General features: G+C 43.2%; 1 protein-coding gene and 1 long non-coding RNA gene across 2 annotated transcripts in view; both read right to left on the reverse strand.

The window, feature by feature from the left end:
* Window positions 1-5,328: 5,328 nt before the first annotated feature.
* LOC138663351 (uncharacterized) overlaps window positions 5,329-13,949 on the reverse strand; it is a 55,289-nt gene continuing 46,668 nt past the window's right edge. Inside the window, exon 4 of the long non-coding RNA XR_011318169.1 lies at window positions 5,329-5,409. This is a non-coding gene — a long non-coding RNA (uncharacterized lncRNA). The remainder of the gene's footprint in view (window positions 5,410-13,949) is intronic.
* LOC138667398 (uncharacterized) lies at window positions 11,926-13,506 on the reverse strand. The gene is made up of 2 exons (XM_069755621.1): window positions 13,040-13,506; window positions 11,926-12,888 (listed from the first exon to the last, which is right to left on the reverse strand). The coding sequence occupies exons 1-2, from the start codon at window positions 13,384-13,386 to the stop codon at window positions 12,003-12,005; spliced, it is 1,233 nt and encodes a 410-aa protein (XP_069611722.1). The 5' UTR covers window positions 13,387-13,506; the 3' UTR covers window positions 11,926-12,002.

Here is a 13,949-nt window from a genome sequence, read left to right on the forward strand (position 1 = left end):
AAGTACAAGAAAATACTTAACAAATGCTCCCTTGACATAATTATATTAACTATAGAGTTTCTCCAAAAAGCCATATCTGAGACAAAACAGAATATTCAGACCATAGAAGCGCAACTTTCCACAACTCTTTCCTCGGCTGAGTGGTCTTCCTTGAAAACCAAGACGGAGAAAGCCTTGACGGAACACCAAAAAGTTCTCCAGGAGCGCAAACGCCAGAAGTTTCAGAGGGACTCCGAGGATTACGCCAACAACAGGGTCTACAAATGGACCGACTCCTCTTCCTCCGCCTGGCGTCGCCCACGATACCCACGCAGAAATGGATCGTACAGCTCGGAAAGCGACTCCTCAACTACCTCCAACCGCCAACGTTTTTTATCCAAAGGACTCAGGGGGGGACATCATCAAGGAGACCCACAAGGCGATCCAAACGAAAGAATGACAACGCGATCACAGGTGAGACCACCAATCTGGTGATTAATATATCGGATCATCTTCTCTCCCCTGCTGAATTTTCAGTTCTGCAGAAAGGACTTTCGTTCTGCCCTACACCACCCTGGGACGCTTTCCAGTTGAAAATGGACCTCGAACGTTTTTACCGGGCAGTCAGACTAAAGACTCATTTTGGCTTAAATAAAACGGATACGCGTGAATCGGTAAACCCCACAGAGGGTGACGTGGTTTCTTCACTTTCTATTTCTTCTCTTGGTCTCTACAATCGGAGCAACTTCTGTCCACCTCGGACATACCACGCCACCGAGACATTTATCTCCCTGGTAGACCAGGAGGTAAACTCTCTAACTCACCAACAACGTCTTGGTCTTTTTCCTTCACACTCTAATACCTCTCCCACTGAGAGACAAGCACTCTCTTCTCTTCACACCAACAATTCCATTATTGTAAAGCCGGCCGACAAAGGGGGAGCAATCGTGGTGATGAATCGCATACAGTACATGGACGAGATCAATCGTCAGTTATCAGACTCTAACACCTACGGTATCTTACCTAGGGACCCACTCACCAGCATTAGTCTTAAAATCCGCAGAGTTGTAGACATGTACTTGGCACAACATACCATTGATCAGAAAACAGCCACTTTCCTCATTAACCCTCACCCGGTCACACCGGTTTTTTACGTACTACCAAAGATCCATAAATCACTTCAAAACCCGCCCGGCAGGCCTATTGTGGCCTCGACAGATTCTATTTTGTCTCCCCTCTCGGTCTTTCTGGAAAAAGTCTTGACACCTCTGATCAAATCAACTCGGTCATTTCTCCTGGACACAGGGCACTTCTTAAATGTAATCAAACAACTTGGCACTGTTCCATCTGATAGCACCCTTGTTACTCTCGATGTGAACAGTCTCTATACGTCTATCCAGCACACCAAGGGCATTGAGGCCACGAGGCACTTGCTTAGTCAATCCTCTATGTCAGATGATGCTATTCAATTTTGCCTAGACTTACTTCATCTGGTACTTTTTGAAAATTACTTCCTGTACAGAGATACGTTCTACATCCAGAAGTGCGGGACAGCAATGGGTTCGAACGTTGCGCCGGCTTATGCTAACGCGTTCATGAATTACTTCGAGATTACCCATGTATTCACTAACAGTCTTTTCACTCGCCACGCTGTGGGATATCATCGCTATATTGATGACATCTTTCTCATTTGGACGGGCACCTCCGATATTCTTATATCCTTCCATACCTATCTGAATTCGATTTTTCCTGAATTACAGTTTACCATCCATCATGACACTGTATCAGTACCCTTTCTAGACACTCTGGTCTCTAAGGACACCTTGGGGGTCTTATCCACGGATGTATACTGCAAACCAACTGACTGTAATAGTCTTTTACATTACACCAGTTGCCATCCTCGGGCCATGAAGAACAGTTTGCCACGGTCCCAGTTTAACAGGGTTGCCCGGGTTGTCTCTGACACCAGTACTTTAAATGACAGGTTAGACACAATGACACAGAAATTCCAGACTAGAGGCTATCCCACTAGGCTCCTCACTGAGGAGAAGACACGGACACTCTCACCCCCATCTCCACTTCCACGCAATAGGCCCACAGAGAGGGTCCCTTTTGTCCATGTCTTCCACCCACTTATGCCTAAGGTCTATTCTATCATCAGAAGACACTGGTCCCTTTTGGCAAAGGCATACCCTGACTTCCCTCCGTTCAGGGAACCGGCACTTATGTGTAGTAAAAGACCCACCAACATTAAGGATAGGCTGGTTAGGGCAGACCTGGGCAGTGCACGTCCTGCTACCACACAGACGTACCTGACTACCCGACGTCATGGCACCTTCCCCTGCCTTAGCTGCGCAGCGTGTTCCAACATCATAAAATCGGACTGTATAACCCACCCTTTGACTGGCAAATCCTATCCCGTACAAGGTTTTTTCACGTGCAACTCCAATTTCGTTATCTATTTGATCAAATGCCCTTGTGGGCTCCTATATGTGGGTGAAACCACACAGCATATCAAGGAACGAATCGCCAGCCATAAATCTACCATCAGATGTGGCAAAAATTGGCTACCCTTACCAGACCATTTCTCAAAATTCAGACACACAGTGGCCCAATTAAAATTTCAAGTCATTGAGCATGTCCCCCATCCTAGGTGAGGGGGTGATCACATCAAATTGCTTAGGTCGCGTGAGACTTACTGGATCCATAAATTGGATACCTTGGCCCCAAAGAGTCTTAACAGGGAAATTGACTGGTTGTTATGAGCATTTGTTTTTTCTTTTTTCTTTGAAAGTTATCTAACCTCTTTGTTATCTTGTTCTAGACTCGCTAATACTAGGCGACATTAGATCCACTCCCCTCTTTGAATTTAGGTGAGTTACCCTTTTGCCTGCATACATGCACCAACATATTGCTATACGTCTAGCCGTTTTTTACCCTGTACATCTGTAGACAATAATCTCTTCTGTGGCACATACATGCATACACATACTGGGATAGGTTCCCTTCCACATGTGAGATAGTTCTTTAGGATATGATTATTTTCAGAGGTACTTATATACATTTCGTTGGACGCATATTTTTATGAGCAGGCCCAGTCTCCTCTACATCTTTAGTACTGTTTTACTCACCTCCCTAATATAGTATGCTTTCCCATTTATACTGCCCACATGTGGCCACCTGACAGTCCCCACCGATATGCAGCACTGAGCACAATATTTAAAGTTATAACTTCAGTGTGTGTACCCATTATCATAGAAACCCACCGACATGCGCTTTATTTGTTTATCCGGTCACATTTGCCTCTTTAATATACTTCCCCCTCCATATTACCTATATGCAGGTGCCCATTAGTCCCCACCTACATGCAACACAGAGCTCTTCCTTCACAGTATTAACTGCGGCATGTTTATTAGTTAACATAGCAACCCACTGACATGCGCGTTACACACTGCGAGGTTGCGACGCGTCACTTCCGGTTTACGCCGCGCACTTCCGATGCGGCGGCCCGGGCTCTCATAAATGGAATCAGTGCGGTCCCCCATGCACGCCGGACACAGCTAGGTGCGGGAGCGCCGCTTACCTACCAGGACACCACAGGTAACATGGGGCCACTTGGGCATACTCTCGTTCCGACCAACCCAACACCAAACCCCCCCCCTTTCCCATCCCCCACCCCCCCGACCCAGCCACAGTGGGACCAGCCTGACTTACATTTTTTACCCTTTCAGATCCATGCTTTTGACTGCTTCAGGTGGACTCTTACATATCATTAGGTATTACATAAGTCTCTATGGGCACGGCATTGGGCTATCCCCTTGTCTTACACTGACTGGCTTTTCTACACAATACAGGATCTCCATGTGAACTACTATTAGTTACTTATGCATATATATTGAAATAAGGTAAACTTTATGCCAGCTCAGAATATTACTAACGGGGAACCTTCACACACTATACGCTTTAGGGGGCATATGGTTCTGGTCACTTGTGTTTGCACCCTATTCAGTTAGCCCACTGGCTATGTTGTTCTGTTTTGTTCTGACGCACTATTCAGTGTCGCTTCTACCCACAGGGCACTCAAGATCGTTATACTACCCTATGTCACCATGTCTTGATGCTACATTTCTGACTTGTCTCGTCTCCTACCTTTTGTCCTTTTCTAATGGCATATCTATATATATGGCGGATGCTGTGGGTGGACCCACTAGACCTATCGCTAATCCTGGACAACTTGTTTCACCGATGCGATTATACCATATGTTTATACCATATGTTTGTCCAATTTTTTCGTTTGTTTTTTTTCCCATATTTATTTAATTTTTGTTGTGCTCTACGTATGTTTCTTTTCTTCACAGCGATCACGTGATAAAGGCTCAGGCTGAGCCGAAACGTTGAATAAAAGATCGCATGAAATTGTATATTCTGTTCCGCTCCCAGATTGTTTATACAATAAATTTACACTATACTTTATGTTACCTAAGAGAGTGCGGTGAATTTTATATTTACTATAGTTGAGACCTTTGGTCTATTACACCAGCACCTCGCTATAGGCTGAGTGCACTCCATTACGTTCTTTCTAAACGTGTATACAGTTATTAAGAGAAATACACATGTCATGTGCAATACATTAATTCATATAACAACCTAAAAAGAAGAGGCATATACAAAAAATAAAAATAAAAGTACTAAGTAATTCCCTGGTACAGAAGTGCCCCACTATCCAGATAACACACACAAGTGCAATATACTTGATATGGTACTAATAAAATGTAAACAAATATATAGAAAAAGATAATAATATCAAAAATTATTATCATATGAAAAACATATAAAAATACAATATACATTATATAATATAATGCTGACAAAAATTATTATAGCAATTAGTGAGGACATCCAATAAGTGAGCACTTATGTTAAAAATATTACTTTCGTGCATCAGCACCATCAATATCAATAGTGATGGTATAGAAAAAAGCATACACTAAGTGATCACTAGTGTTTAAAATATTGATTTCATGCATCAGCATCGTCCATATTAACCAACGGGTGGGTACGCCGTGTTATTAAACACAAACGTCCCTCGCGGAGTACGTACAGGCGAGGCCAATAAAGTGCTGATAGAAACAAATATAACACATAAAAAATATGAAAAATATACATTAAACAAGGGATTCCATCCTTAACAGGGGGACACCCAGATTTTCCATTCAGGGCATCCTCAAATCCTTGAGATGTTCACATGGACATGTAGAATTTTTCAAAAATGTCCATACTGTTACTATACACGGTGATTATTGTTATAATTATTGTCACAAGACTTGATCCGGAACATAACCGCAGGAGGTAAAGAGGTCAGGGGTAGATCTTCTTTTAAGTAGAAATAGGAACAGGAGTTGCCAAAATCTCACAAAGATGATATTAATGCTAATAAAACATATGAAAAAGAAGAAAATTAAAAACACACAGAAACACACATTCTAAAAAACAGGGATTACAGAAATGGTACAAAACTGATTTTTTCGTTTAATCCATCTGGAGACATGGTTCCCAACTCAACAATCCACTTGGATTCCATTTGGGCTAAGGTTTGTTTGGTGTTGCCTCCCCTAATGCCACAATGAAGCCTATCAATACCAATGACTTTGAAACCTCTTGGATCAGAGTTATGAAAAACTCTGAAGTGTTTCGGTATGGTCTTCAAAACTGAAAGGTCATCCACCTCTCCTGCCGCAACAATATCTCTCACATGCTCTCTGGTCCGGATACGCAGCTCTCTTGATGTTAATCCGATATAGACCTTATGGCAAGGGCGGATTGCGTGATATATGACATAGGTCGTACTACATGATATATAGCTGGTGACCGCAAAGGATCGAGTCCCATCAAACGAAGAGAAGGAATTCCCTCTCACTATATTGCCCCTGTTGCATGCAAGGCAATCGCCACATGGAAAACATCCCCATCTTTGTTTCCCTGCCCCAAATGGATTTTTAGGTTTAACGGTGTAATGGCTCCTAACCAAATGGTCTTTTAAATATTTGCTCCGTCTAGCTGTCATCAGAGGAGCTGGTGAGATCTCTTTTTGTAACACTGGGTCGGTCATCAGAACTGGCCAATGCTTGGTGAGAATTTTTCGGACAGAATGCCAACGACAATTGAAGGCTGAGATGAATCTGGTCTTAAAATCCTCCTCTTTCACCTTCCTAGCTGTAACTAGAAGTTTCTCCCTAGAGGTATTTTTGGCTCTGTGATATCCGTGCTTAATCATCCTGTGACTATAACCTCTGTCTAAGAATCTTTCCTTTAGGGGAAGAGCATGTGCTTCAAATTTACCTTCAGTAGAGCACGTGCGTTTTGCCCTTAAGTACTGACCGATAGGGATTGCTTTTTTCGTTGCCTGTGTATGAGAAGATGATGCATGTAAGGCTACGTTCACATTAGCGTCATGCGACGCAGCGTCGCCGACGCACGGCAACGCATGCGTCATGCGCCCCTATCTTTATCATTGGGGACGCATGCGTTGCGTTGTCGTGCGTTTTTGGTAAAACGCACGACGCATGCGTCGTTTCACCGCACCTGGGTGGCGTCGGAGACGCTACATGTAGCATTTTTGAAGCGTCGAAAAAACGCGCGCGTCGCACTTGCGTCGCTCGTGCGTCGTCAATGCGTTACAATTTCCCATTGAAACGTATTGACGACGCACTTGCGTCGCGGGTGTGCGTTTGGCGTGCGTTGTGCGACGCATGCGTCGTTAGATAAAAAAAAACAAAAAAGTGTCTAGACAGTGCAAACAGTGAGAAAAACATCCCCCATATATAAAGAAAATGTTGGATTGTTTGTCACTTCTGCTGCAGGCTACACTACAGAGTACATCTACTCCTACTACAGTCTTTTCATCCGCTGTCCTGAGATGTAAGTATAGAATGATTCTCTGCATTTTCAACATGTTTTTTAAAATTATTTTTGCAAGTTGTGTTTTATATTCTGCATTGTGGTTAAAGATATTGTGGTATTTTTAGTCTGGTTGTGATGTATGGCGTTGTATAGGATGGCGTTTCATTGTCTGCGGCCTTGATTATTGTTCTTTCCAGGATAGATTTTTCGTTTCCATTTTTTGGTTTGGTGGTGTTTTTTGAATTCAGTTGTGATGTTTTCTTGCGTTATATGATGGCGTTTAATAGTCTCCGGCCCTGTCGGTTTTATATTAAAGTATGGTAGTATAGAATGCGCCCTTTTATTACATTTATTAATTTTTTATTGCAAGATGTGTATTATGTTCAGCACTGTGGTTGTGTAAAGACATCGTTGTATGTTTATGGTTGTGATGTATGGCGTTGTATGCCCTTTTATTGTCTCCGGCCCTGTCTGTTTTATTGTAAAGTACGGTGTGTTATTAATGTTTATGCCCTTAATTTTTGGGTGTTGTTACTTCCAAAAAAAATATTGTGTTTTTTGTGTTGCTCCGTGCATTCTGTACTTTTTAAAAAAAAACAAAAAAAACCTTTTTTTGTGATTACTACATTGGGTCTGTTTTCTTATCTTTAGGCTTTTGTACTCTGCCATTGGGTTGTCTCTGCCATTGTTTCTTTAATCTAATCAATGTGGCAGTGTTGTTTGCTCAGCGTTAGTTCAGTTGGAGTGCAATGTTCATTGTGGTTTAAATGACTTTTTTTTTTTTTTAAATTTATTGCTGGAGTGTGCATAGGAGGATAGTATCAATGTTATTTTGTTCTTTATTTCAGATTTGCATTATTAGTCATGGCCAGCGGCAGTGATTCCAGCAATACCCCACCGCTGAGGAGTCCGGTGAGTCCATGATCTACTATTGCTTACTATATTCGCTGTCATTTGTAGATGGGTCACTCAACTTTTTGGTAAACTATTTTGCAGGCTTCTTCAAGTGAGGAGGAGGACCAGGAGGAAGAGAGGGAGCAGCAGCAGGGACCACGGGGCCAAGCTGTGGTTGCAGGACGGAGCGTAAGTATTTCTTTCAAACCTATTATTTTTTTATTTTTTGCGGGTATGGGGGGTGGTGGGAGGTTGTGGTGTTGTGTGTAGTAGGTGGCGGTGGAGGAGGTAGGGACAATTTTTTTTACCTTTCAAACATTAATATTTTCTATTTTTTTTTAGGTTTCACAACGGGCCCTGGATGAGCCACTTAATATCGACCTTATGGTGGCATCAATAGAAGCACGGGGCCCGTTGTGGGACAGCCGTGACCCCCAGCACGCGGACCAGGGCATATTGCGGCGTCTGTGGTTGGAGGTGGCACAAACGCTGTGGGATGGCTTCGACAACGCTTCCTCCAAGGCTAAAGCTAGTTTCCGTAAGTATTTCCAAAATGCTGCTGTGACCCATCATGCCAGGATTACACAACCGTCTGTGATGTCTTCTATTGGGATTGCACACAGTTGCGTAATCGTTTTCAATATATTATCTAAAACCTTTTTTATTTTTTATTTTTAATACACAGTTAAACAATTGAAGACCAGATGGCGCTCCATGAAGGACCGCTTCCGGAGGGGCCTGAAAAAGGAGGGACAGACTCGTAGTGGTGCTGCCGCTTCAAGGACCTCGGTGTACAAGTATAACCGTATACTGCAGTTCTTGCGACCGGTCCTTGAAAGCAGAGAGTAAGTATAGTACCTATGCACACACCTAGTTTTTACAACATGCATATTCACATACTACATTCCAGCCACGTTGCTTATTGCCCAGCCATTTATTTTGGCAAGTCCCAAGTATAGAAATGAAGAAAAAAAGGCAAGTTCACCGAGGTGTGAAAAGTCAAAAATACATACTTTTATCCACTTCAATCATAAGCAGAGGATGAAACATCAGCACAATACAATAGACACTATCTACGCGTTTCAGGTGACAGGGAACATCAGACCTGAAACGCGTAGATAGTGTTTTTATTGTATTGTGCAGATGTTTCATCCTCTGCTTTTGATTAAAGTGAATTTTGTTTTTACTTTTCACACCTCGTTGACCTTGAATTTGTAATTCATTTCTGGTCTTCTCACACTTGACACAGCGGCTCCCTTCTGGGATTACAACAATGGTGAGCTTGACTTTTAGCAATTTCACTAAAATCTGAAGTATACATAAAAATAGTAGATTGGCCAAGCCCAGCCAATATTTAATAGTGGAGTAGTATAATGGCTATACATGTGTATCCACGATTTTTTATACACAAAAAAGTAAAATATAATAGATACGGCATACCTTCTACTGCAAAGCAGGTTCCCATGGTTGCTCAGCTCGCAGGACCTGTGATGACGTCTCGGTCACATGACCGCGACGTCATGGCAGTTCCAACGTAAGCATAATTGTCTGGCGTTGCAAACCACAACCATGGGTGACTATTTAGAAATAAATAAATACCTTTTTTTTAATATTGATGGTGCATATGCAGTGTCAATATTAAAATTAGTTTAATATTCATGGCGGCAATGGATACCTGGCGGTAAAGTTTAATGACGCATGTGAAATGTGATATTTTGTATACTAATGGTTTCCTTATGTTTTCACAGAACACACAGCAGCACCCGCGAGACTGTCCGACCCTCAAGAGCGGTCCTTTGTGAAGCGCCATCTGAACAGTCGCAGCCATCCCACAGCGAGAGCAGGTCTGCACCAACACAATCTGGCGAACCGGCAGCCGGTCCATCAGATGTTCCCCTGGCCAAGGCCTCTGTCGCTCCTTCCTTCGGGTCTTCCCGACAGCGTCAGCGGGCCTCGGACAGGGCGCCCATGTCCGAATTTTTACATCTGAGCACCGTATTTCAGAATAGTTTCAAGGCGCTGTGCGATAAAATGTGCAATATCGAACGGCGTCTTGAAAACATCGAAACGGATCTCTCGAGGCCGGCCAAACATTTTTTTACTGCCATTCACAACGGCATGGTTGAACATCTTACGCCGGAACTCCAGATTTCGTTCATGCAGGGCTGCAACAATTTATATGTCAGTGCTCTGCAGCAGGCTCGGGTCATGCAGTCAGCGACAAATATGCCCGCAGTACCATCGCTGGCTGCCATGACTCCGACTCCTGCTGCAGAGCACCACCACAGAGCTCCGCGTGCCGAGGGCCACCACCACCGCCACCGCCACCACAGAACAGAGCCCCAAAGTTCTGAGCCTGACAGGCCTTCAAGGGGACACAGACGGGAAGCCGACCCCCACCCAGAGGGAGAGAGGAGGAAAAAGAAGAAGAAGACGACGACGACGACAACAAGCACTACGTCCTTGGCTATGGCTGCTCCCAAAAGTACCACCCGAAAACACCCCGGGTCGACCCGGAGCACACCAAGTACCCAGGCTGGGTCTACACGGAGTACACCCAGTACCCAGCCTGGGTCAACGAGGAGTACACCATCAACACAGCCTGGGTCGACCCGGAGCCGGAGTAGCCAGCCAAGGACACTGGTCGTCCCTCCTCCTCCCTCACCTGCTACTTTCCACGTCTCGCCACCATCCACTGACTGGATTGATGTCGGCATCCCGTCTAGTGTCATAGAGTATGCTGCTTCCTCCCCCTCGTCCTCCTCCTCGGTCTCCTTTACACCCCAAAAAACTGTGGGATATGAATCCCCTTTTGTTGCGAATATTGGTACCCCATAAAAACATTTTCCCCAATTTTATTTTTGGACCTTAAATAAATTTGTTATATTTTTTCAAAAAAAATTTGGTTTTTATTGTCTCAAATAAAGTTTGCACCAAATCACACCTTGCGCCGTACACACAAATCTTGTCTTTGTAACACCTGATGTGCAATGTGTGACAATATTGTATCAATTTTTTTTTTCCTTTTTTTATAGGGCTGTCGCTCATTGTACTCAGATGTTACAAACACAAACAGCATTGCTCAATATGTCAAGTTTACAATGTACCATCACACAACGATTTCAGTATAGATAAAGTTGTTTTTTTATGTGTAACCAACGTTATCTTTTCTGAAATCGTAAAACGATTGAGCCCCTGCTGTGAGTTTTTTGGTGTCAGCGAATGATTTGGAATTTTTTTTGGGTAACTGATCAGACGCTGTCATTGTTGGATCGGCGAGTTAGACACCGATCCAGCGATGTCTTTGTTTTAAACAAGGGAATATTGGGTTTACTAGTGCACTGTTTTAAACACTCAAATAAAAAGTTAACAATACCCCACAAATATTAAAAGGTGTCTACCACGTCCCTCGCCGTCATCTTTCCGCACTGACACTGTGATTACTGCCCGTAAAGCTGAGCACACCGTTGACTTAATAATAAACGCTGTGCTGTGCTTTAGGGCTGCCACAGTACGGGAAGTTGACGGCGATGGACGTTTCACACACCGGAGTGTAAGGTTTTTTTGTAATTTTTAAAATAACATTTACAATGGTAAACATCGTGAGTGTGGCAAAGCGCTTTTACCCAGATTACACGGGACTTGCTCTTTTTTGGTCGCTGGAGAGCTGTCTGTGTGACAGCTCTCCAGCAACCACGCGACAACTAAACAACGATCTCGATCCAGTCGTATCACTGGTCGGTATCGTTGTATAATACTTTTATTAATGTACCTTAAGATTATTGGTCAGGTGAGGTGGAAGCAATGTTCACAGTGTCGCCACTATTTTACTCTGGACAAATTCTAGCATCCTGAGTACAATAGTGTTAACTCTGTAGAGTTTTGCAAACATGATCGTCTCCCTCCTTGTCAAGCCAGGTTCCATATGCAAATAGTCTGCAGGATTAAAAATGGTTGACAAGGTGGGAGCCGATTATGTTATTATACGTCAAAACTATGGAACACACAAATTTTGTGTGACACACATTACTTTCAATATTGGATTTTACAATTCTATTACTATGAAAAAACGTATGGGAGATTTGTTTGGTGAAAACGGAAAGGCACAAGAACTTTATTTCAAAAAACAACGCATTAGAAAATCAGGGGACATTATAACAATAACCAAACATAGGATGGTTAAATGACATGGACTACACGGTGTTTACATGACATCATAACACGAAGAATTAAACCATTTGATCTTGCCATGAAACACGGCCAACATCAGAAACAAAGTATGCAGCAAATTGGTCCCTCATATGAGCAATCTCCAAAGTTGTCCGCAGAGGATGAGCTTGGTAATCAGGCAATGGATTTGGTATGGGTTCATCAAGTTCCACGTTGACTCTCTCTTTATCAATAATAAAATTGTGGAGAACCACACACGCCTTCACCACCTCATCCACTGTCTCAATTTTCAAATTTATGGCGGATCCTAAGATACGCCATTTGGAGACCAGGATGCCAAAGGCGCACTCCACAGTTCTTCTGGCCCTGGACAGTCTGTAATTAAATATAGTTTTGGTGCGGTCCAACCCACGACTTGAGTAAGGTTTAAGTAGGTTGCCACTCATTTGAAAAGCCTCATCACCAACAACAACAAATGGCGGGGCCGGGCCGTCGGTGTTGGGAAGAGGTCGTGGCTGGGGGAAATTAAAATTGTTATTGTACAATCTTCGGCCCATATCAGACTCCTTAAATGTCCGTGAATCATTTGCACGACCAAAAGCTCCAATGTCCACAGCGAGAAACCTGCAGTCCGCACCTGCAATTGCCATCAGCACGGTGGAAAAGTATTTTTTATAATTATAAAAAAGAGATCCACTTCTTGAAGGCTTGGTAATCCTAATGTGCTTCCCATCCACGGCTCCAATACAGTTAGGGAAAGAACACACTTGTTCAAATTTTTGGGCGTTGGCAAGCCATATTTCTCTTGTAGGGATGGGTAAAAATTCCTCCCGGAGGTTGTCCCACAATGCGCGGCAAGTGTCGGCAATAATACCCGACAGTGTTGAGACTCCAATCCGAAACTGGAAATGCAGTGATCTCAATGTCTCTCCGGTAGCCAGGAAACTGACAAGAAGATAAATAAATAAATATAATTAATTAAATTGGTATGAAAGAATTTTTCATTTTTAATTACAATCCCCCACCCCACAAAAACAAAACACGTTACTTTAAAAAATGGCAAGAACATATAAATCCTTCACATTCCATTACGTACCGTAGAGTCACCAGCAGACGTTCCTCGGGGGAAATCGATTTACGGAGCTGCGTGTCCTGCCTGGAAATGGTTCCTTCCACCAGACGCAGCAGATATCGGAAGCTGTCTTTTGACATCCTGGTGTATTCGAAGTATTTGTCCTGGTTCTCATTTAATTCGCCAAACAGACAATGGTAGGCTCCACGACTCTCTCGGACTTCCACTATAGGGTGTAGCCAAAAACACCGACGACTCCTTCTCCGTAGTTTGTCTCTTCTCCTCTGTTCATGACAGGCAAAAGCATAAGCTATAGCAAGGGCTAATTCCAGCTGAAAAGTGAGGTAGATACTCTCCATGGGACGATCCATCTTGATGCTCTATGGTTGGAAATAATGTATGCCGGGGTATATATACCACTATTACATTAATACCCACCCCCATCTACCCATTGGTGGCATTATCGATTGTCTAGACACTAAACCCACCCTCTTCTATTCATTGGTGGTGTTATCTAGTGTCTAGACACTAAATTGTGTGTAAAGATCTAATCAGTGTTTGACAACGCATGCGTCGTAAAAAAATGCGTTTTTTGTAAAAACGCAACAAAAGCGCACCAAAAACGCTGCGTTTTACGACGCATCCGTCCGACGCTTGCGTCAAAAAAGGTGCGTTTTTGCGTGCGTTTCCAATGCGTCGTGCGTTGCGTCGGCGACGCTGTGTCGCATGACGCTAATGTGAACGTAGCCTAACACCGAGTTCACCGATGTCTTTTTGCGGAAAATATCCGTTTGGATGGTCCCATCATGGTCTACGGATATTAAGATGTCCAAAAAATCTATAACGCTTTTTTCGATTTTGTATGTTAATTTGATATTATATGGATTCTGATTTAATTCAACGAAGAAATTTTCTAGTTCAGTTTTGGGCCCAT

Source organism: Ranitomeya imitator, chromosome 2 (assembly GCF_032444005.1).
Source record: "Ranitomeya imitator isolate aRanImi1 chromosome 2, aRanImi1.pri, whole genome shotgun sequence".
Lineage (NCBI taxonomy): Eukaryota > Metazoa > Chordata > Amphibia > Anura > Dendrobatidae > Ranitomeya > Ranitomeya imitator.

Excerpts from the sequence above, each read along its gene's own strand:
- LOC138667398 (XM_069755621.1), bottom strand. The coding sequence starts at position 13,386 with ATGGATCGTCCCATGGAGAGTATCTACCTCACTTTTCAGCTGGAATTA. Across the intron at positions 12,889-13,039 it reads CGTCTGCTGGTGACTCTACG|TTTCCTGGCTACCGGAGAGA; the intron begins GTACGTAATGGA and ends TCTTCTTGTCAG.